This window comes from Nannobrachium achirus (genome assembly GCF_963921795.1).
Source record: "Nannobrachium achirus genome assembly, chromosome: 14".
Lineage (NCBI taxonomy): Eukaryota > Metazoa > Chordata > Actinopteri > Myctophiformes > Myctophidae > Nannobrachium > Nannobrachium achirus.
Genome location: NC_137821.1, coordinates 52400630 through 52425816, shown reverse-complemented (window position 1 = coordinate 52425816; position 25187 = coordinate 52400630). Strand labels below are relative to the sequence as shown.

The 25187-nt window shown below is 41.8% G+C and overlaps 1 protein-coding gene across 1 annotated transcript in view; it reads right to left on the bottom strand.

Moving 5' to 3' along the window:
* The window catches only part of LOC308298129 (uncharacterized protein), a 55752-nt gene extending 33757 nt beyond the window's left edge, over positions 1-21995 (bottom strand). The window contains exons 1-13 of the mRNA XM_080741686.1: positions 21838-21995; positions 18706-18813; positions 16407-16514; positions 15935-16090; positions 15332-15479; positions 14104-14276; positions 13241-13369; positions 12151-12339; positions 11275-11519; positions 10206-10348; positions 9401-9489; positions 7878-7971; positions 7090-7229 (exon numbers count right to left, since the gene is read on the bottom strand). Of these exons, the coding sequence (XP_080597812.1) occupies positions 7090-7229; positions 7878-7971; positions 9401-9489; positions 10206-10348; positions 11275-11519; positions 12151-12339; positions 13241-13369; positions 14104-14276; positions 15332-15479; positions 15935-16090; positions 16407-16514; positions 18706-18813; positions 21838-21927 (1812 nt within the window). The 5' untranslated portion in view covers positions 21928-21995. The remainder of the gene's footprint in view (positions 1-7089; positions 7230-7877; positions 7972-9400; positions 9490-10205; positions 10349-11274; positions 11520-12150; positions 12340-13240; positions 13370-14103; positions 14277-15331; positions 15480-15934; positions 16091-16406; positions 16515-18705; positions 18814-21837) is intronic.
* Between the last annotated feature and the right edge of the window lie 3192 nt (positions 21996-25187).

Genomic DNA, 25187 nt, shown 5'->3' with positions numbered 1-25187 from the left:
TATCAACGTTTTCCTCGCAACATAATCATCATAATTCATATACAAGACTGTCGCACAAAACTAGTGAAAACAGCCGATCTACAAGCAAGGCGTTGTGTGCTTGTAGATCTGCTTTTTTCACTAGTTTAGTACATTTTATAGATAAAATGGATCTCCTTTTAGTAGACCTTTTAGTAGACCTTTAGTAGAATGGAGGTCTGCCCCCGGGTAGCACGCAACAGTACAATACAGTATGATGATGATGTATGATGATGTATAGACCCACATGATGTCACAGGGGGCATATTGTCCAATCAGAAAAGGGACATACGGATTGGGACACATATACACACATGGACATACACACAAAGTCATGTATTGGAGCGGCTACCACGGCTCAAACACATTGAAATGGTCCGAATATATTTCCAAATATAAAGTCAGGTATTTCACTTTTCACTAAATGAGGCTTAACACACAATTGTTATGAGTGTGTGTATGTGCAAGAAGTGTCCAAGAACAAAGGCAGTGATATCATTTGAAGTACTTGTATCCTATAAATTAAATCCTCATCATGGACTTACCCGTCATCATGGTGCAATAATTTAACGGCCACGTCCCATTAGCCGGTGAGCTATATGGGGTCATATGGGGTCATCGGTACCAACTGGGGGGAATAATTCTCATAGTGATTTTTGGGAAGGTATACACCCCTAGTACTAGGAAAAATGTGATAGCCTTGCAGTGGAGGTAGCTTATTGTGTGTTATCACTCCTTTTATAACCACATGCCAAAACACAGTTTTCAAAATCCGAATGGAACATTCTACTTCAAACTGATGGTTCTCTCTTAATATTGACCCTATCTCTTTGAAAAATGGTTGGGATAAAGCTCAGACTATATATTCTTCACTAATGTTGTTAACATTTGCATATCTATAATAGTTTTTTATTACAGGCAGTGACAACATAGTGACTATAATTATGACATAATCCTCTGTGAACCATGGCTCCACATTATTTGGTCATCGGTACCATCTGGGGGAACGATTCTCATAGTGATTTTTGGGAAGGTATACATCCCTAGTATTAGGAAAAATTTGATAGCCTTGCATCTGTGGTAGCTTTCTGTGTGTTATCACTCCATTTATAATAACATGCAAAAAAAAAAAAAACGTTTCAAAATCCGAATGGAACATTCTACTTCAAACTGATGGTTGGTTCTCTCTTATTATTCATCCCATCTCTTTGAAAAATGGTTGGGATAAAGTTCAGACTATATATATTGTCCAGTAAGGTGGTTAAAATGAGCATATCTAGAATTGTTCTTTATTACAGGCAGTGACATATAGTGACTAATTATGACATAATACGCCAGGGCCCCATATTTGGGGTCCATCGGTACCATCTGGGAGGGAATGATTCTCATATTGACTTTTGGGAAGGTACCGGTATACATCCCTAGGACTAGGACATATGTGAGAGCCTTGGATCTGGGGTAGCTTTCTGTGTGCTATCACTTCATCTATAATCACATGCCAAAACACAGTTTTCAAAATCCAAATTAAGCATTCTACTTCAAACCGATGATTCTCCCTTATTATTGATGCTCTGTCTTTGAAAAATGGCAAGGATAAAGCTCAGACTATATGTTTTTCATAAAAGTTGTTAAAAGTAGCATCTCTAGAAAAGGCAGTGACAACATACTGTACTGTAGTGTATTGACTACATTACATAAGATGTACTTTTGTTTTCATGAAAGATGTAACACAAAGAGTTCCTTAAACCATTCTAAGGAAATGTATTGTGAAATTCATTAAACAAAATATAGTGCAAGTGTGTAAGAAAATATCCAAAATGCCCACTATTTGATCCACTTGTCCTAGTATAGAAAACCTGGGTACTCTAATTTCTTGGTTTTCATATGTGTAGAATCCATACCTCACACGTTAAAGGTCAGGTCAAGGTAGCATTTGACCTCTGGGAGAACAACAAATAGAAACAACTTGATGAATATTCATCTTTCACTTAATAAAGTGTTTGTGAAAACTGTCATTGGTATGACACAGAACTGGCATTAATAAGGGTAGTAATAATAATAATAATAATAATAATTATAACATTATATAATAACATGGCAATATGTATCTTTTGCAACTACATCTGTATTCTCCAACTCATAATCAGGATCAGAAAGTCCACCCACTGCATCCTCCTGGCCTTCAACCTCCTGACTGGCTCACAGTAAGGATGTAAGGATGAGGTTCCAGAGGTGGCTGCAGGGTCATAGGAATTTAGGAAGTCTTTGTGATGTCTGCCTCATCATGACTAAATGCAGTAGCCTATCTATCACCAGCACTGAAGGTGCCCACCATGCTCAACAGCTTCTGCTCTGTTCTTGCTCTTCAGGATGACATCTTATGTGGTTAAAGGATATTACCATGCACATTGTTGGGGACATTTACCAATAATGGGATTGAAGAGATGAGGGCAGTGATCTTTCTGTGTGTGGATACACCCGATATTTTACAACCAAGACACACCAGTGCTTAGACTCCCTACTACTGTTACTGCACATTTTGGGTAGGCGTCAGTCAACTCTACCCACATGCGTCATGACAGCATCATTCCTGCTCTCTCAGTCTGCTCCCCAGACTGGTGAGCAGAGACAGTGATCCAGAATCCATTATGGTGCTGACAGACAAGTTCTAGCTTAGCCTCTATGGCATGGAGACCATGCATCTCAGCAGGCACTGGGTGATATATCAAGCATATTGCACATGGCCAGCACGGAAGAAACACTTCATCATGTGTCATGAGAGAAAAGGTGACAACCTATTGACAAGGTGTCTCCCTGCATGTTCAAACTGGTGAATGGGAAGTATACAGTAGGAAGAATTAAGTTGTCTACCCAATGTCAGCCAGTCGGATGCACAGTGTCCAAGTAGACTGCTGCTGTATCTGTTCAAATGTCTTCAGAGTGCAGCTGATACACTCAAGACTATTACCACTGAACTTGCCTGTCAGCCCTCCATATGCATTTCCAGAGCTGAACTTTGCAACAGTATTGCAATGCAGCTGAGGAATGACTGTATAACATGTCAATTGTGAGGTGAACACTCTACACGTCAACCAGTGACCATAGCTGCTGCCTGCTTGGATACCTGGATAAGGAGTGATAAGATGTGAGAGACCTTAACCTGACCTTTAGCACATAGGCCTAAGACTGAATGGCAATTGAATATATAACTGTAACCCTACACCTATGCCCCCCAGGTACCCATATGAATCATCATAAGTTCACAGATTCCCTCACACAACTGAAATACAATTTGTTATTTTTAACAAAATGATCACAATCATTGGATCATTGCAATACATAATTATTAACTGATGGTAATTTCACTGATTCAGCCACATTCATTGAACCCTAAAACCTTGGGTTAGATAACCAATACCACCTTTCTATAGGTTGAACAGTATCATAACGCTATTTAAGCTCCAGGCAGCCATTTTGGACGCCATCTTGAAAATGATGGCTTTATAAGACATATAAATTCCTACATCTTTAGTGTGTTCTTAAGCATGCCTAGAGGTAACATAACTAGTTGAAAAACCTTTTATATAGGGGGGTTAAGTAGTATGTTTTCATAAATTGACCCAAGTAATTTTCGCCTAGTGTTATAAAATAAAATGCATGATAGCACCCATAAAGCTACCTCTGGTGCAAGGCTATCACATATTTTCTAACTCTAGACATGTATACCATGACAAAAATCACTATGAGCATTATTCCCCTCAGTTGGTACCGACCAACCCCAGTGGCTTACGGTCTACATCCCCACTGAAGATGTCTGGCCTTAAAGATTTGACCACCTAACCCTGCCATATTGATCACTGAAGAGAGTGGAAAGGGATACAAACAATCAATCAATCAATCAATCAATCAATCAATCAATTAATCCTGTAGACTGTGCTTTAATTTCCAATTGCATATTAATTCCATATTTTGGAGATAAATAAGTATAGGCTTATAATCATAACACTGATTATGATGTTGATATTGAATAGAATGTGAAAATGTGCCTTTGGCTTCACTGAGGGGCAAATTATAAAAAGACAGGATAGCCTACCATAAATAGTAGCTTATCCAGGCCTACATCATCTGACACACACACACAGACAGATCCAGTAGGCTTGGTAGGCCTACTACTAGGCTACACTCAAACCTAGCTGTTCTGTTTATGTATTCGTTCGTTTATTTATTGTCATTTTTGTAGGGGGTTATAGGCCTACAGTACATGGACTTAGTGATTCTTTATAGGCCTACATATCCTACAGTGTATAAAAACACACACACACACACACTTTGTCGCGTCATCATCTCTGATTATGTAAAAGGGCAGACATGTTGTCTTTCCCCATAACTTATTCCAAATGTCCACATGTGATCAGGCCCAAATCTTATTTCTCTACCACAGATACTGGGTGGAATACATAATAATGCAAAGATTACTCACCCGCAAAAATATATGCATCGTCTTCCTCAAGAACATTGTAAGAAAATCCCGTCAGCTCATCTTTTCAGAAGTTTCCACACAGAATAAGACAGAATATCCATTCCAATAAAGTTCAGATAAGGAAGCAGAAGTGAAATAGATGGATCCGTTTTTGTTGTGTTAGGAGCCTGTACCAGCCTACTTCTGCTTCTCTCCTCTGCAAGCGACACGTGGGAAATAAAATGTCCCTGTCAAATTTACTACACCAAGTACCACCCATGTCTTCAACAGGGAGTCCCCCTTCTATCAACACTTCTACTTGACAGAACACTGATTCAACTCAAGAGCATGCCAAAAAACATGACCACAAGGGAAGTGGGCCTAGAATGTAAATTCCCACCGAAATGAGGTGTCATTCACCGCCAGTTTTTCATAGTTTTCCCTTGAATTTGTTGATGACATGTATTATTGTGTTTTTATGTTGTTGATTAATATAGGACCACCAAGTCCCCAGGACTTTTTGTTATCCTTTTAGCCTAATTGTCTGACTGTAACACATGCTGTTTACATTTCTGACTAATACATTATTGAAACAATCAATAAACCAATCAATCAATCAATCAAAATTGCAGCTTTTAAAGCAAACTCTTATGTACAGTACAGGCTGATCATGGTATTTGAACCTTGAACAAGGCATTCTAGACTAGTAAATTGATCCACAGTACCCTCTGGTGGACAAATCAGGGAGCGACATATACATACATTCAGTTGTCACTATAGTAGAGTATAGTCAATCAAGTTTTTGATTTAATGGATGACCATTGGAATATTAAATGTGTAGAATAATAAGCACACAGACCTCTTTTTACTTGTATCGTTGACTCAACGCACAAACTGTGTTGTGCGCTAACAACAACAGCTGTAAACAAAATCTAAATAATAATACTAGGCCTACTAATTGTCGTCTATTAGTCAGGGATTATTATCATAATAATGTCAAATCTGGGAATACATTTGTTACCAATACATGTATTCACCAATGTGTTTGTAAAGGGCTAATACATCTCACAAAGATTGAAATTCAGTTTTCCAAGAGATATCTGTGACAGCTGCTGAAAGTTGGGGTACCATTAACTTTACTAGGCCTACAGGAAGAAGAAGGGAAAAAAAGAATGTGCTTTAGCATGTTAGGGGTCAAACTATGGATTTTTCATGATCCATTGTAAGCATTTGTTTTGCACGAAAATACTCCTTGACAAAAAAATGGTTTGTGATGACATGGAAAAGTGACTATGGCATTTTTAGCCTTCTTTTTACCCCAACTTTCAGCAGCTGTCACAGATTTCCTATAGGGAAACTGAATTTCAATCTTTGGGAGATGTGCTTCCAGACACATTTTTTTATACGGTAGGCCTAAAACTGAAAAAATAAGCCCGCTATGCATGTGGGGGACATTTTGTCCTCCATCACTTCTACTGTCATCATATGCATCATTGAGAGCTATATAATAGTAACAGCTTTCGTGTAGGCCACAAATGAGAGCTGTGTGTTTGGAATTGTCATGCAAGACGATTACTTTCTCTCCATGCCATGGAGAACACTATAGTGCAGTGTGATACTATATGGGAACAAAAACATTTGTTTGTATACTTTTTTATGTCATTCTGTTGGTTCACATTCATTTTTAGGTTTTTAGCATGGCTTCTCCCACTTGCTTGGTTGAATAAGTGAATTTGAATTAGAAAGAAGATCTGGACTGGATCTATGGATCCAGATACAGATCTGAAACTAGTTAAATCAACAAGTCGAACAGGAAATGTTATACATATACTGTAGGAAGAATCTGCTTTGTTTGCTTTGTGTATGTGCTAAAAGATCAACTTGGATTGATTACTGATTTCTCAATGGAGCAAGTATTGATTACAAAGTGAGAGTACATACTTTCATGGGAATCATCAAATGGATTGAATTTGTGATGGCACACTTTGGATTCAGAAACTTTTTTTTGCTGTTATCTCCTACTTTGTGTAAAATTTAAACCCTAATAAACCCTGAGTCATAAAAAAAGGACATTTGTTTGCATGATCCCGGTGCAACTTTAAACAAGATTTCATGGTCTTCTAGTCCAGTGGTTCTCAAATGGGGGTACGTGTACCCCTAGGGGTACACAGAGGTACTACAGGGGATACTTGAAAGAAAATGGAAAATGGAAACATTTATTTTACGGTTATGCTTAATGATAAAACATTGACAAATGTGTGTGAACATGCTGCTCGGTAAAGCTTTAAACCAAATTAAACAAGAACTTTACTGTTATTGAATAGAAAACAGGCTACTCACCTTTATTTTCAACATATTGACATAAAAACGGGACTTTTGACAGTATTTTCTAGTCAATATGTTGTTGTCGATTAAAGGGGGTACTTGGATTCAGCAATCAGGAAAAGGGGGTACTGAAGCCCAAAAGGTTTGAGAACCACTGATCTATAGTCCAGTTGTTCTCAAAGTGGGGTCTGGGGACCTCCCGGGTTCTTTGAGGGGAGGATGGCTCTCAGGATTCCCAGGATGACGGGCAGGCCCATGCCAGCCGCTCTGGTCAGCGGCTAGCACACCACATCAACCCCTGTGCAGTCGCACACAGTAGCCTGCAGGGTGCTGTCCTCCATCAAGCCCTCGGTGTCTGAAACCCTCAGCACCACCCTGTAGTCTCCTGGGCGCAGCTCCTGGGCTAGAGTGAGGATGATGCCCGTCTCTGAAGGAGAAGAAGAGGAGACCACTCACTTATTAGATATTAGATAACATGGTTACGAGTGCAATTTTCAACAAGCTGAATTGAAACAGCCAAAATGGGAAACTGAAAACTGTTTTGTGGGGGCACAATAGTTAACCAATATATTTTTTCAGAGACATATGACTTAAAGGTGATGTGATATTTTAAAAAGTGAAATAATCATTGCTATAGTAGTCTCCCCCATCATCTCTCCAGCTCTTAATAAACAGAAAATAAATGTTCAGATTACGATAACAATTTTATGAAATCAGAAGAGAACGCCCCGAAGATTATTTATCAGACGTTTGTTAAAGTGTTCCAATGTTGTCTTGTCATTTTCGTTTCACCACATTTAATTTCACTTTCTATTTCTATAATATCTTTATCCTGTTTGGATAAGAATTGCTATCCTACCTGAACGTTTATGTAATATTTACCAAATGAGCTGGTGAGACAGAGAGACCCACTGAACAAGCACAATGTAACAATGATTATTATTGGAATATTTGTAATTGTATTATTTGTATAAATTAATAGCATTTAGACCACCTTTCCAGCACCTTAGCAAAAACCAGGTAGTCTCTTTCCATCAAATTGCACATTATCAAAAAACATTTAGATAGAACATACTGGTGTTATTCATCCGTGCAGTCCTGGACAGTCCTTGGACAACCCTGAATGATGCCACCGACAGTATTTGGGGAGCTGACTCTTTGTTGCACACCTGAAGAGAAGAAACACAGTTGCTTTTTGATAATAGTCTCACTGTATACCACTGGTTCCTGGGTCAAACAATAAATAAAATAGAAATCTAAGAAATTTCGAAAAACAAATGTTTAAAGATGGGGTGCCATGATTTTTTCCCCCTCTAAAACATGATTATCAGGTATTATGATTATACTAGGAGGAAGATTTTTCCCAAAAAAGTGTACAGAAAGAGTTAAAATTAGGTTTTTATGTGGCCACACCCACCGGTTCATTAATGCCTGGTTGTCATGGTGGGTGGTGACCCAGCTGAAGTTAGCCACACCCATGTGTGTTGGGTGAATGGTAATTAGGGAAGGGGTTGATTCTATGATGTAATTGTATCTGTGTTTTTGGACCGGCAATTTTGACCCACAAGGTGGCAGCCTCCAGGGAAAAACCCAAATAGAAAGGGAATACATAATTGCTCATAACAACCACACCAGGGGGTCTAATGAAGTACCGTCAATCTCCTTGACACTTGAAAAACAGAAAAAGTACAAAACTATGGCACCACCTCTTTAACCCTTAAGTTCCACCTTAAACTCACTGGCCTTAAAGATTCTTCTAAGATGAACATGTAAAAAAAAAATGTTTGCACTACACCCATGCTACACCCCCCTCATATTTTTTGAACCTTAAGTGCTGTTCGGGTCATTTTGACCCGGAAGCACAGATATACACAGTATTAATCCAAAACACAGACACACAGTCACCCCCACGTCTAACACCCCCCTTCCGAAGCCCCATTCTGATTTTAATTTTTTCCTATAAGCATGAGCAATATTGCCCAGTATTAAATTAAGTAGTTGGTTTTTTTTTTTACATGAATTTTAGCTAAATCAGTAAAAAACGCCTAGCTCTTTCAGTGTTTAATGTGATATAGCAAAGCAGAAATGCAAACATTTACCATATATATCATATGAATTGTTTGGTATTGAGTCAAAGTCAATGTATCATGATGATTTGTTAAGTTAAAATTTATATTAGTGTTGTTTTTTTTAAACCAAATATCCCCCGGGTCAAAATGACCCGAACAGAACGAAGGTGTAGTGAATCTGAACAGAACTTAAGGGTTAAGAAGTAGTGAAAATAGACAAGCTCACAACGTGGCACGAAGCGATGCATTGTGAGCTTGTAGATCTGCGTTTTTCACTAGTTTGGGTCGAGGGCAAACGTCCAATTTCTCTTTTGGGTCTCGAGTTAAAAGGTTTGGGAACCGCTGCTGTATACCATGTGGGTACAACTAAAAGTAAAGATTCAATCAGATCAAATTTACACATCAAGCATGGCAACCTCAACAAGAATCTGTCTTGACATTTTTGCAGGATTGCCGAATGAGTCTTTCTCTGTCCATCAGGTAAAAGACAATGGGTAATGTACAGCAATGGATTTAATTCTACACCCACCATGATGACACGTTCATCGATGGTGGGGTAGTTGTCGACATCTATTAGCTGAATGATCAGGGTGCCTGTTCCTGTGGCTGGGATCTCATCTGGAACACACACACGCACGCACGCACGCACGCACGCACGCACGCACGCACGCACACACGCACACACAACAATCACTGACTGAATGATTCAGTCATACAATTTTTTTATGTATACATAGCTCATGTTAATGCCTACCATCTTCACTAACAAGATCAGCGTATGTAAAAGTGCGGGTGCCATGATTTTTTCCCCCTCTAAAACATGATTATCTACTATGATTATACTAGGAGGAAGATTTTTTCCAAAAAAGTGTACAGAAAGAGTTAAAATTATGTTTTTATCTGGCCACACCCACCAGTTCATTCGTATGCGTGGTTGTCATGGTGGGTGGTGACCCAGCTGAAGTTAGCCACACCCACGTATGTTGGGTGAATGGTAATTAGGGGAGGGGTTGATTCTGTGATGTAATAAGTATCTGTGTTTTTGGACCGGCACGTTTGACCCCACAAGGTGGCAGCCTCCAGCTAAAACCCAAATAGAAAAGCAATACATAATTGCTCATAACAACCACACCAGGGGGTCTAATGAAGTACTGTCAACCTCCTAGACACATGAAAACCAGAAAAAGTACAAAACTATGGCACCGCCTCTTTAACGTCGTCATATGTTTTAATGAGATCTGTGTATATGTAACACCTTATGTCATCATGTTCTAATGAGATGTGTGTTTGTGCAAGGCAGACCCAAAGTGCTTTCCAATCCCTGCAACACCTACCATCATCATATGCACCAATGAGAGCTGTGTATTTGCCGCCCCTGACGAAATGGGACTCCGTGTCCATTTCAGACTTCACTGTGATCAGACCAGACTGTTTGTTTATCTTCAGCCAGCCAGCCCTGTCCTGCAGTATTCTATACCTGCACACAGAAATACAGAAATGTCAAATGATTTTAGCTTTTCCTTAATAAACCACAACTTCAAGGAGTAGTTCACCCCCAAAATGCCTTTTTTTCTATTGATTACTCACACCATGGAGACTTGAGTTCAATAATATGTTTTGTTCTTTGTCGCATTCCTAAGACAACATTTGATTCTAGTCAATTTATCCTGATGGTTTCCCCATCCAGTGCCATGCATTTGGGTCCCCATCCAGGGCCATGCATTTGGGTCCCCATCCGGAATCAATGGGGATACATTTTGTATAATCACATTTTTGTCTTAGGAATGAGACAAATACAAAAAAGATATTATTGAATTCAAGTCTCTATGGCATGAGTAATCAATAGAAGAAAGAAACATTTGGGGGGTGAACTACTCCTTTAAGTACTTTGTGACAGTTTTGAATTATTATTATTTAAGTTAAGGGAGAATAAAAGCACACATAACTGGGGAAGATCCAAAAATAGCAAGCTGTTTAACTGAAGCCAGTTACGGTATATGAAATGCAAGAACAGAAATGTTTGACAGCACAACTCAAAAGCAAAGCTCAAGTAATCAGGATTTAAAGGAGATTTCCGCCACACCTCAAGCAGAAATCAGGCTGATCCGGTGCGTCTCAGGAGCAGACACATAGTGGATGCTATGCTGGAACAACACATGACCTGACAAAGATGTTATCTGACATCGAAGCGTTTGCTTTGGACCCTGTTTTATATTACATTAAAGAGCTCAAGTAATGTTTCTGGAGGTCATGGATGAGATCAAACACATTTTTGGGGGGTTACAGTTTCAATGGAGGCAACTATTTGTCAGCCCACTGGATGAAAAGTGCTTTGTTGTGGAAATACTACATATAAAGTTGAGGGACATTCCTTTTTAAATAACTAATGAAGGGTGAACTTACGAGATGTTCTGTTTCCGTGCAGTGTCAGGGTCAGTAGCTGTGTACGCCACAACTACCGAGCCAACGGCCAAGTCCTCTGGCTTCACCACCAACTTCTCCACTGGGTTGAAGATGGGAGCCTCGTTGACATCGCCCACATTCACTGTCACAGTGGCAGTGGCCGTTTGCAGCCTTGTGGCGAAGGGTACCTCATTCTCAACAGCAACCATCAGTGTGTACTTGCTATTCAACTCATAGTCCAAGGCCTTGATGGATAGGTGGACAAAAGCACAACAATGCCACAGACATGTTTATTACCAGCAACCAATGCTCACTCACTGGTTAACACCCTAGATATTATCTAGGAGTTCAAATCCACTGTGGTGCATCCGATTTGGCTGAACGTCTATCTATTTTATACGAACACAACTGTGTGCTTGTGGGAACGAAAGCCGATATTTGTCGCTGCGCATATTCCTTTGATCCATTATGGTAAAACAGCAGTCACAACAAAGAAATGTGTGGCATTTAATAGGCATAATGACAAAAATGGGGAGAAAAGAAAAATTGGGTAAAAAAGAATTGGCAACTCTAAATTAGAGAAAATAAATTATGGAAATGCGAGTTAAGGCTTTAAACAAATTATCCCTGCAGTCTTGATCATAACATACCACAAAACTGAAATGTCTGTAGTGTACCATCAATGTTATGCCAAAAATAACGCTGCAAAACATCACAAGCCGAGTTTCATTCAGTTCCTCGTGGCCACAGTGGGAGATAGGAACACGTGCTACAGTATAAATGTGCATACATGTTAATTAATCCTTTATTCAGTTACGTTTTTTAACAACTAGGACTTCAAAGTAAAACATCTGAACTAAGTGGTTAGCTTTCTACCTTAGCCGTCCTAATGACTCCTTCCTGTTTGTTAACGGGGGATGTTTCCACAGAGAACAGTCCAGTGGGGTCACCGTCAACAATCGTGAACTTTGCGTTCCAGGCTGGGGTATGGGGCTCGTTGCCATCTGTCACAGTCATCTTAACAACCACAGCTCCCGCTTGGTTTTCTGGGACAGTCGCCTCATACTAGGAGAGAACACAGGCACATGTCGAATGAGAGTGTAAGTGAGTGTACATACAAATAGTCATCCACGTGCATACAGTACCACACATGTCAAGCAATGTTATCAAACTATTTCATCAACCACTTTTCTGTTGATAGTGTGCTTGTGTGTTGCTGAATTGTGTTCCTAGACAGCAGATTTAAATGACATCAGGTTATCTCTAATGTCAGCCTATCTTGTCCACTTGTCCAGCATTTCATATCTGATGTCCTTATTACACACCAAGTATATTGTATGTCGTCCAACGTCCAACAGCAAGTATGTACAGTTACCTTTACCACATGCCTACATTCTTGATTTTCAGGATAATGTGTCTCCCTACAGAAATCCTATACCTCAAAACATGTACAGCAGGGGTCTTCAACGTTTTGAGGCCAGGGACCCCCAAACTGATGGGGAGATGGAGCAGGGACCTTGTAGGGTGGGGGTGGGGCTACAACATATATTGTATATTTATGTTACGTATAAAATTGTGTTAAAACATACCATGTTATTGTGCATTCAATACTATGCTATTGAAATAATAGATTAATATATTCATGCTTTTATTTTAAACATGTACAAGTGGCCTACCACTGCCATTTACAAACACACCTTATTAACTGAGAACCAATGTCAATACTATCAATCTATCACTAACAATCTGTCAATTGCACAATAATCATGTATAGCCTACGTATAAGTTATTCAAAAGAGACAGAATCATGTTTTCTTTCTTTAAATATATATATTTCTCCAACAATTTCGGGGACCCCCTGCAGTATCTCCGCAGAACCCCTAGGAGTCGCGGACCCCCTATTGAAGACCCCTGATGTACAGTATTTATGCCTCCTTTACATCAACCTTATTTGCACTATACTCACCATTACTTTCTGAAAAGCGGGAGCATTGTCGTTGCTGTCTGTGACTGTAAGGATAACTTTCGTTCTTCCGCTCAACCCATCTCCCCTCAAATCTGCTGCTTGTATGTCCAGAGTGTACTTTCGGAATCTCTGTTGGCGCGCACACACACACACGCACGCACGCACGCACGCACGCACGCACGTACGCACGCACGCACGCACGCACGCACGCACGCACGCACGCACACACACACACACACACACACACACACACACACACACACACACACACACACACACACACACACACACACACAATGAAGGATCTAGACTTTTGCAGAAGTTCTTCTTGAAACATATGTATACATACACAGTTCAAGAGTTGAAGGTATTATTACAACACACAACTGTGACGGCTCTCGATCCCCCTATGCCTGTTCGCCGATCTCTTCCCTCACCTATTATTGATTGAGAGGAAGTCTATAGGAAGTCTCACTCACTCTGACCAACCTGATTTCATACTCTAATCTACTCTACTCCTCAACCGAGTAGAGGGTCTCAGTCAGGGTTCCTACCTTTACATTTTATTTATGCATTCACTCAATTACCCACACTTCAGTCATCCATACACTGCTGACATGACTGATACCTGCATTTATAGGGTACATCTGATTGATCTTTTCACTGGTTTATGTTGTGCTGTGTACATTTTAATATATTTACTTATTTACTTACAACAATGGACAACAGGCATCCTATTTTCATCTCGCCTGCTTACCAATTTTGATATTAAGAGATGGAGAAAACTATCAATATAGTTTGGGGCATTTATTTAACTGAAGGAGTGATGGCCCAAATGTTTAATCAATGGAATCATGGCTTACCGTCCGGTCCAAACCACCTGCATTGACTCTGATGGCTCCACTGACTGGGCTGATCGCAAACAGGTTATCAGCAGGAGCCTTTGGCTCCTGATTCAGAATGCTGTAGCGGACATCTGAATTGTCATTGCCTGGCGCATCTGCATCTGTAGCAGTCACTGTACATACCACAGTGCCTGCAGAAATAGACAAGGAGAGACAGACTTTACAATGACCCTCACACTACAGCGCAAACTAATGAAGCTACAGACAAACTAATGAAGCAAAGAGCTTAAGACGCCATCTGGCCAGTGATGTATATCGGACCCCCTGGTACCCATATATGGAGATCCATATGGAGATATGCTGTGAGAGCCCAAACATGATTACTCAGTTATTCATTATGTGAAAGTCCTATGATGTCTATGACATCTGAGATCATACCCTTTTATGCCCATACATGGAGATCCCTGTCTGTAGAACCAGCTAGCCGTCAGTGTGGTATGTGGCCGATGTGGCCTCCATATATGGGCATTCCCAAATGAAGTCCTGTTAGATATGGGCTTAATAATGATGACATCAGGGAACTCCCTAAATGGTAAATGGTGCATTTATATAGCGCTTTTATCCAAAGCGCTTTACATAGATTGTGCATTACATTCACCCATTCACGCACACATTCACCGGTGGCGGAGGAAACCATGCAAGGCACCAACCTGCTCACCGGGAGCAATTAGGGGTTCAGAGTCTTGCTCAAGGACCCTTCGACATTAACTCAGGGGGAGCCCGGATTCGAACTGTGAACCCTTCGGGAACCCTTCGTGCTCTAATAACGGTTTCTCTACCCCTGAGCTATGCCGCCCCTGAGTATATGGGCATAAAGGGGATTCCGTTAGTGTAACATCACAGTGAAGCCAGAGCATGATGTCAGAGCGGCAAACACATTCAGTTGTTCCCCTGACATCACAGTGACGTCAGAGCATGATGTCTGACGGACAAACCCATAGAACCCATAGAACCCATAGAAAGTGTCAGTCAGCAAGGGGGAGAAGATGACAGCCAGCCCCATGGCCTCCCCTAAGTAACAAGAAATCTTGTGAAATAAAATGTCGCCAACCAATCATCAAGGACGATGATACACGAAAGAAGAAGAAGAAGGCGTGATAGACAGACAGACTGAGATACGGAAAGATGTGCCGGTTTTCATTGTTAACTGCGACCTGCGGTCGCAATGAATTGTATTTGATCTTACCAAGAGGTGAGGCCTCAAGGACCTCTCCCAGATAGGAGTCTTGGGTGAAAACAGGTTTGTTATCATTCTGGTCAATGACAATCACATTGATGTCCATTGGATACTCACTAAGCTTTCCTGATTGCTCAAACACCGCATGAGCTTGGAGCTGTATAAACAAACATATTTGGAATATTAAGACTTAAGTTAACATATTAATGTATATTCTAATTGTAACCAGACAGCAAAGTGGAAAATGATCTTTTATCACTCTAAGAAATAAGACCATAATGATGCATGTACAGTACACACAACTCCAAATTGGCACAGCATTTAAAAATCACACCCAATGTGAAGTGAGCGGTGGTCGTGCTTGCATAACGTCTTCAGACTAAGATATAAGTCTAGGATGTATTGTACAGGCTACAGACACACACACACATTGCACACACACACACACACACACACACACACACACACACACACACACACACACACACACACACACACACACACACACACACACAGCCATGCTATGGAGCGGTTTACCACCGCTCAAAACCACTTAATTCCATGATGAGATTAGAGAGTGTGCGATCCTCATCACACGCACACAGTGCCTACCGGGTAAAAGGGTTTTTCCTCTCTGTCCAAGGGCTGAGTAACAAACAACCAGCCACTATTTCTATCTATAGTGAAAAGGCCAACAGGGGGCATGTCTGCTCCTGGTCCAGTAATGCTGTACAACATTGGCATCTCATCACTGCCATCTGAACGAATCTGCAAAGAACAAAATAGAATATAAACTTTAACATGTACCAGTACACAGTTATGTCCAGGTTTGCACCGTCTGATTTCATTTCACAGTATTTTACAGCTGTATGGCACAGTGCCTCAGCTATGTGAGCTCAACAGTGGAAGAATTGGCAGGAATGTCATCTTCATCCCTGATTGACTGAGTGAATGACTGACCGAAATAGCAAATAACCATGTTCATCCTTCAGTAATTGCAAAGGAAACAATGTAGTTCTTACAATTTACAATTTCAGGCATTTACACTAAGTCCTCAACCATGCGAAGCATAACCTGATCTCACCTGGACCATAGGTTTGGGGAAGGGTCCACGGTCGTTCTCAGGATAATTGATAGGAGGGATGACCCAGTCTCTTTTCTGTCTCCTCAGCCCTCTAGTGGACTTTGCAGCCTGGGGAAATGTGTAAAGTGCTGCTGTTTTAGAGGCATGTCGTTCTTAAAAAAAGCAACTCTCATCCGTTGTCAATCTGGTCACAAAGTTAATAATTAACTAATAATTAAAGTTATACCATGTAACTTTTTTTATAAAACAAATCTTAAAATTGTCCTAACTGTTAAATCGCTAAGGTTTTAGAACACCCACTCCGTTATTTTCAGCTTCTAAAGTCTTCTCTTTATATGTTTTCTATGATCCTGGCCGGGGTCCGGTTTTTGTGGAAAAATAACGTCAACTGCGTCATCTGTATACGTTGTGTATACGTTGGCCAATCACATCGCGGATCATACACACATGATACACTACCGGCCAATCACAGCTTATCTGCCGTGTCTTCAGGAAGTAGCCTCGCTCAGCTACAGTGTTTACCATGGTGAAGGATTCTTAACCTCTTAATCCCCAAATCCTGGCCAGAAAATTACGTTCTACCATGCGTTCTACCCCTCCACGGATTTGTATCGGTCGCGGTGGTTTGCGGCGCGGCTCCGGTGGTCCGCGGCGGTGGTCCGCGACGACTCCGGGCGAAAAAAGCAATACCGCTACTGACCACTAGTTTAGCAACTTACACAGTATAGCTTTAACTAATAATTACATTGATAAATAATATTGACAAATTCGGCTTTTAAAGTTATACTATGTAACTTTTTTAATAAAACAAATTAAAATTAAAATTGTCCTAATTATTAAATCGCTAAAGTTTTAGAACACCCACTCTGTTAATTTCAGCCCCCAAAGCCTTTTCTTTATATGTGTTCTACTGAGCCCTGGTGGCCGTGACCGGGGCTGTTTTTCCCGGCAAAATTACGTCATCTGCATCATTCTGTACACGTGTCTCCCTACCGGCCAATCACAGCCCAGATCATACACTGCCGAGCTCTTCAGGAAGTACACTGCAGTGTTTACACTGGTCTAGGAGTCTAGCAAGTAACTGCCCAACCGCTGCTTGTAGAGGGACACGAGAGACCTCGATGGATGCGTCTCGGCGAGGCGGATGCGGTGGTCTGAAGGCCCGGTCCGCGGCGAAAAACGGACGAAAAAAGCAGACGCGACCGCGGTTTGCTATACCGCTACTGACCACTAGTTGAGCAACTTACACAGTATAGCTTTAATGTTTATAAACGTAATTAATGTGGGGACTGAGCATTGGTTAGTTCCTCCGTTGGTCCGACCTGCAGTCACGTGCACACATAGACATCAAAGGGGGCTTGAGCCCCTGCCCTTTTATCTGTCTGTAAAAAGTGCCCTGCAGACCAGGAGTTTTTACAATGGTGAAAGAAATGAAAATGCCCTCTTTCCATGCCGTACCTGAAGGCAGCATTCAAGAGAATTGCCTTGTCCAAACTCTCCTGAACTTGAATGCGGTGTCTTATGTTGAAAGAATTGTCCTCTCTATCACCAACCCAGTCTCCACAGAAAATCGTAGCACATGCAGTCACGTTTTTGCATTACACAAGAACGTGACTGGGACACGATTTTTCTTAAAAAATCGTTGTTCAGACACAATCTCAGAACGTGTCTGGGCCACGTTGTTATAATGGCCGGTACTGCGCAACCCTATCACGCACCGAAAATAGCCTACCTCCAAGCTCACAACGCGTCGTCTGCTATTTTCGATATTTCCACCAAAAGGCCCTTTTAGAAATGTCAGACCCTGCCTCTCTAACATCCTCTGCAAGTCCCTGCCGACCAGGTTAACATTCACCAGGTTAGCATTCAGCTGCCAGAACGGGAGCGGGGGATAGCTTTTCTTGCTATACTCACACTCACCCTGTTGTCATAGTCATTATTTTCCAGGTAGGGTGGAGGTTGTGGATTGGCAGACAAGGATTGTGTGTGGAAAATGTCACAGGGGCAACAATGTCATTTTGTTGTTTTTTAGCTTTTTGGCAGGGGTCCCTGGGGGTCCCTGGAGCTGCGTGGGTCCCTGGAAGGGTGGAGGTTGTGGATTGGCAGACAAGGAGTGTGTGTGGTAAATTTCACATGGATAGGGGAAACGATGGCAGAGATATGAGTAGGGCAAAAGTGTGACGTGACGTGACAGACAGACAGACTGACTGACAGACAGGCGGTGGAGGTTTTGACGGTCGCTACAATTTTAGGCATTTACGCTAAGTCCTCAACCATGCGAAACATAACCTGATCTCACCTGGACCATAGATTTGGGGAAGGGTCCACGGTCGTTCTCAGGATAACTGATAGGAGGGATGACCCAGTCTCTTTTCTGTCTCCTCAGCCCTCTAGTGGACTTTGCAGCCTGGGGAAATGACAGAGTAAAGTGCAGCTGTTTTAGAGGCATATCGTTCTTAAAAAAAGTAACTCTCATCCGTTGTCAATCTGGTCAAAAAATGAATAATTAACTAATAATTAACTAATAATGACATGGTCTAGTGATAAATAATATTGACAAATATAGGCTTTTGTAATTAATGTGGGGATTGAGCATTGGTTTTGACCGTAGGTCGCATTTACTACCAAAACCTCCACTGGCTGTCCGTCTGTCAGTCACACTTTTGCCCTGCTCATATCTCCACAACCGTTGCCCCCATCCATGCCAAATTTTGCACACACACTCCTTACCTGCCAAACTACAACCTCCAAGGACCCCCGGAGCTCCAGGGACCCCCAGGTCCCTGGGGGACCCCCAGGTCCGTCCTCCACCGGCTGTCCGTCTGTCAGTCACACTTTTGCCCTGCTCATATCTCCACAACCGTTGCCCCCATCCATGCCAAATTTTGCACACACACTCCTTACCTGCCAAACTACAACCTCCAAGGACCCCCGGAGCTCCAGGGATCCCCAGGTCCCTGGGGGACCCCCAGGTCCGTCCGTGAGGCACACGTCACACGTCACACTTTTGCCCTGCTCATATCTCCACAACCGTTGCCCCCATCCATGCCACATTTTGCACACACACTCCTTACCTGCCAAACTACAACCTCCAAGGACCCCCGGAGCTTCAGGGACCCCCAGGTCCCTGGGGGACCCCCAGGTGTAAAAAATGACCAAATGTGCAAAAATGACCAAATGACCACCCCAACGGGGCTGCTCACGGGGAATTCCTGGGGACCACCCACTCCTGCTGCTCCAGAACGGATGCAAAAGTGGTGATGCCCCCAGTGGAGGACCCCCTCCACTGCAGCTCACATAAAATGCCGTAACTCGGCCTAGGAGCGTCCGGGAGAGCCGGGGCCGGTACCTATTCGTCCGCCAAGGCAACGCGGAGACCCCACCCCTCATTTCTCACATGGCCCTCTTCTAGCGCCACCTTCAGGCCGATTTTTAAAACACATTTTTGGCCACTGCTCCTACAGTTTTGGCCCTAAAATCACGCAAATTGCTACACAGTATGTCTACACTCATCCCATCAACATGAATCTGTCCCATACAGCGCCACCTTCAGGCCGATTTTTAAAAACACATTTTTGGACACTGCTCCTACAGATTTTGCCCTAAAATCACGAAAATCACTTTTGTACACACATCCACATGTATGTACACACATCCACATGTATGGATGTGTGTGTGTGCATGCGTGTAAGTCTGGGATTCATGTTTGTGTTAGCGTTAGAAGTGTAGAAGCTTCCAGATAGCAGCTAGGTCAAAATGTCTTTTCGCTGGTGCTGGTGTTATCGCTGGAGAGCGATAACACAGCAAAGCCGTGCAGACGTCCTTGGCCCGGCCCCAACCCGAAAGTCAAAACACCAGGTGTCCGTGAGGGAATAGGCATGAGGGGGGTGGGGGGTGGGAAAGGCTTCCTTTCACAGTGTCTTCTTCTTTGGGGGAAAGCAGTGGGGGGGGGGGGGTGGTCCAATCCGTTGAATTCAGCTTGATTTAGAGCGAGTGAATACAATAGAATATTCCCTCTAGTATCTGTTTCCTGGTCCTTCAAATAGGGCAGAGAATCTCTCCATCAGAATGTTGAGTTTCCGATCAATCTCCATGTTGTTGTCTCCGTAACGCCTCAGTTCAGCGATCCACGTAGTGAGTCTGTCCAAGATCATATCCAGCCGTTGATCCATCTCCAGAATCTTTTCCCCATTACGTTTCACTTCAGTGTTCGCATCAGCCTGGGAGCTCACGGCCTTCTCTAGGATGGTCTCTGTATCACGTTTCAGTTCATTGATCGCCCCGGTCAGAGACCCCACTGCCCTACCAAGGTCAATTAGCATGGCAGGCAGCTTGTTGGCTCCTTGAAGTGCTGCCGTCTTGCGAATCTCACGATAAACCAGGGTAATGCCCGTGCCAATCAGCAAAAAACCTGTTATCAAAAGTCCGAAAATGTACAAGTCTTCAATATCTTCAACGGTCAAAACCACCAGACACAGGACTTTGAAATTGTTCAGATAATCTTGAGTGTACCCCGCGGCGTATGTCCCGTCCGGGCATGTGGGCTCCCCCGAGCCAGATTTTCTTGATGAGAATAAATAATCGAAAGCATTCAGGGACCAGGTAATCATATCCATATTTAGTTGTTTGGTAGTTTCGAAGACAGTGTAAAAGAAAAACTCTCCGTAAAGCAGCGGGTAGACACACAAGGGAGGGAGAGAGATAGAGAGAGAGAGAGCAAAGAGGTGCGACCGCCTTGTTTGAGAGCTGGAGCAAGGTCTACACTTATGTCATCAACATGGATCAGGAAGATTTTGGAAAAACACATTTTTGCCCTATTTGTGGAGATAAGTGACCTACGGTCGCTTATCTCCCGATTAGGGAGTCTTACTGGTTATTCCTTCCGTTGGTCCGACCAGCAGGCACGTGCACACATACCATAGACATCAAAGGGGGCTTGAGCCCCTGCCCTTTTATCTGTCTGTAAAAAAGTGCCCTCTGCAGACCAGAAATGTAGTTTTTATAATGGTGAAAGAAATGAAAATGCCATCTTTTCATGCCGTACCTGAAGGCAGCATTCAAGAGAATTGCCTTGTCCAAACTCTCCCGAACTTGGATGCAGCATCTTATGTTATCTTACTGAAAATAGCCATCCTCCAAGCTCACAACACGTTGTGTTGCGACGCGTTGTGAGCTTGGAGGTCAGCTATTTTCGATATTTCCACCAAAAGGCCCTTTTAGAAATGTCAGCCCCTGCCTCTCTAACATCCTCTGCATATCCCTGCCGACCAGGTTAACATTCACCAGGTTAGCATTCACCAGCGTCGGCTAATTGGAAAAAGGCGCTCTGTTGAACTCATATCTCTGCCAGCTGGGTTGCCTATATAGCCAGGGTTGGTGCGCTCCAGCTGCCAGAACGGGAGCAGGGTATAGCTTTTCTTTCTATACTCACACTCACCCTGTTGTCATAGTCATCATTTTCCAGGTTGCCGTGGGCCCATCCTGTTAACGTGCACACACACAAGCACAGCAGTAATAGCATCTTCCACTGTTGAATGATAATCCTCTTTTCACAAACGTATCATTGCTCCCTCAGTTGGATCACAGAACAGAGAGATGTTATTTATGGCTGTAATAGGATCCTCCCTCTCTGGGGTTTCTTCTATGTGGCAATTAAAGATCAATAGGTTTGTTGGTTTAAACCGCATTTACATTTCGTAATCCCTGAATTTAGTTTTTTTGTATCTGTGGACTTTGTATCTATGGACTTTTTGTGTGTCATGGTGCCAACCTTCCTGGATCCAGCTGGCAGTCTTCTCCTTACCTGACTTATCAAACTCTCAAAATTCACCAGGACACAGACAACTAGAAAGAATGCAATTCTGGGGAAATTGCGAGTGTGGTTGCCTTATTGTCTGGATAGCCAAATTGTCATCCTCAAATTGCCAATCCTCAAGCTAGCGCCACTCCCCCAAGTAGCACTAGTACTATAGGTGTTGCCCTGGTGGGCAACCACACTAATTACATCTTCTGTGTTAACAGGGGAGTTCCAGCCAACTCTTTTTTCATTAATTTTTTAATAATTCTTTGTGGAAATGGAAAGAATTAATAAAATAAATGATTATTAAAAATAAATGAAAAGCACAGCTAGCACTCACGTATTAGGAGGTTATTATGAGTCACCAGAAAAAAATAATGGATGTTGATGTTGATGTTTGATGAATTTATTATGGTTAAAATAGAGTTTGAAGTTACAATACCCCCTATAGTGTGGGGGCCAAAGCTGATATTGAGACATGCAACTATCTCTGGGTAGAAGCTGCCAACCAGTACTAATCTTTAACCCCTCGTCATGTTTTCTAGCCTGGTTGGCATATCTGAAAATGATTTTAGGTATTTCTATCACTCTAAAGTGGTAAAATCGGATTTTGCTGCTATAATGTTGAGCAATTTTCCAAATGTATTACTGCTAATGTGGTATAATGTAATGAAAATGCAAGTAGCAAAGCTAATGTTAGTTGATGCTGGCTAAAGTGATGATTCTGTGTCTGCAGTCACACTCACCTGGTAGGGCAAAGCTGACTTGACTTGACCTAAGATAACACCTTTGGGTAAAAGCAGACAGCCTATCCAGTATCAATGTTTAAACCCTTGTCTTCTATAGCCTGGTTGTAATCTGACCGTAATCTCACAAATCACGAAATCAGTAGTTTTACATTTTCATTTGAAAAAATAAAAAGGGTAGAAGTTAACAGATGTGCTGGTGTTAATTCGTGTTTGCATACCAACTGAGACTAGAAATTTGGATACATGAAAAAGTTCAAGAAATGTCAAGTGAGATACTAAATGGTCTGTTAGCATTTAATGCTTTCACTGCCAGTTCACTATAGGACAAAAGTAAGCCTGGAAATTGTTCCAGCCCTCAACTTCTCCACAACTTTGGTGAGGATGAGGTAGGCTACAGTACCAAGTACAGCTACTATCTCATTGGCAGCCAGTTTGTATGCACACTCTATGACCTCAAATCAACCAGCAAATCAATTCATGCAGTTTTGTGTGGCCTGTTTTGAAAACTGAAAGCCAATATTGATACATTGCCGCCAACAAGTGATGCCTTAACTCTGCACATCATGAGGACCCACTATCAACGAGGGTATCCAAAGCTACCCTCACCTCATCAATCAATTGTGGCTGGCGCAGAAGACAGGTTGGTCCCCCAGCTTTAAATTTAAGAAGCTCTTCAGGCCAGATTTTGTACCAAGCTGCCTGTGCAGCTTGGTACAAAAACTAATTTGACAATGAAGAAACTGACAATGAAGAAATAGACCTTGATCAGGAGTAGTGCCTCACTAGTGAAACTCAAGATTTAAGTTCACCAAAAGTGTATGTTATTACATACATTGTAGTATTTGTTTTCAAATGATTTGACCATATTACCAGAGTGCTTCTTGTTTAGCCTACTGATTACACATAATATTTCTATTACTAGATAATACCCAGAACGGTACAGTTTGCCATCAGCATTGAGTGTTGTCATGTTATATTCAATTGTATTGTAATGTTGTCTATTTAGCATTACACATTTTCAATGTTGTAAATGTTCTTATTCTTAGTGTTGCTGTTATTCTTTGACCTGCTATGTTATCCATTTTGTTGTGATGTGTGTTTTGAATGTAATTTCTTGTAGCCTATACTCAAAATGGACAAAAACGCCACTATAAAGAAGTTGCCTTTTACCATAATATTTACAAATCTATTGCAATAACATTAAAATAAAATGTCCATATTGTTCTTTTATCTAGCCTATTTCCATCAATATATCATACAAAAAATATACATTTAAAAGTAAAGAATTAAGCAAATGCATGACGTTTAATATTGGATTATTTGACTATGGGCATTCAAATATTGAAGGGCTTCTAAAAGTCACCAGGAAATAAATTCAAAATGCCACCCACCTTAAAACTTCTTAGGGGTAAAAAAAAAAAAGGGAAAAAAAGAAGGGGAAAAAAAGGTTGTCAAACATAGCCGCAAAAGTCTTTTCTGAAGCACTTTTCAGTTTTGGCCCCCTAACAACTAATCTCCTCAGGAACGACTGTATAAATAAGTCATTTATACGTTTTTGGAAATATCCCCTATGTGGGGATAGGCTACTCAAAATGTGCACAGTCACACAGCCATGACAGTCTGTACAGTCACAATAATAAAACATTTCGTGGTGTGACTCTTTGGCAGTGGTTGTGGTGGGGAAGAAGTATTACGAAACGGCTCATGACGTCATTGGAATTCCCCTTATCGCAGTCTTTGCTCTCAGTTGAACCAGCGGTGTTTTTAGACTGTTATACAGAGGCGTCAATTGGGTATGGCAAGCTATGGCAGCTGCCATACCTTAAGCTACAGGGGGAAATAATAAAATGTACTTTTCATCGTGCCTGTTGCTAAGGTATGGCAACATGACTGGTGTCTTGCACGTGCGCGAGGGCGCGCGTGCAAGACACCAGTCATGTTGCCATACCTTAGCTTTTTCTGAACTGACGCCACTGCTGTTATAGGTTTATAACCCGGGTTATAACCCTGTCCATAGGGGCTATAGCGGTGTTTGTCCCATATCTGCCTGTCGCAGGTTAGGTAGGCAGTGGTGTCAAGTAAATAAACGTACATTTACTCAAGTACTGTACATCATATGTGCAATTTTGAGGTTGTACTTTACTGGAGTATTTCCAATTTCCAATACTTTTACGTCTTCTAGGCTACTCCACTATCTCGTATCCACAGACAGACAAATTGTATTTTTACTCCTCT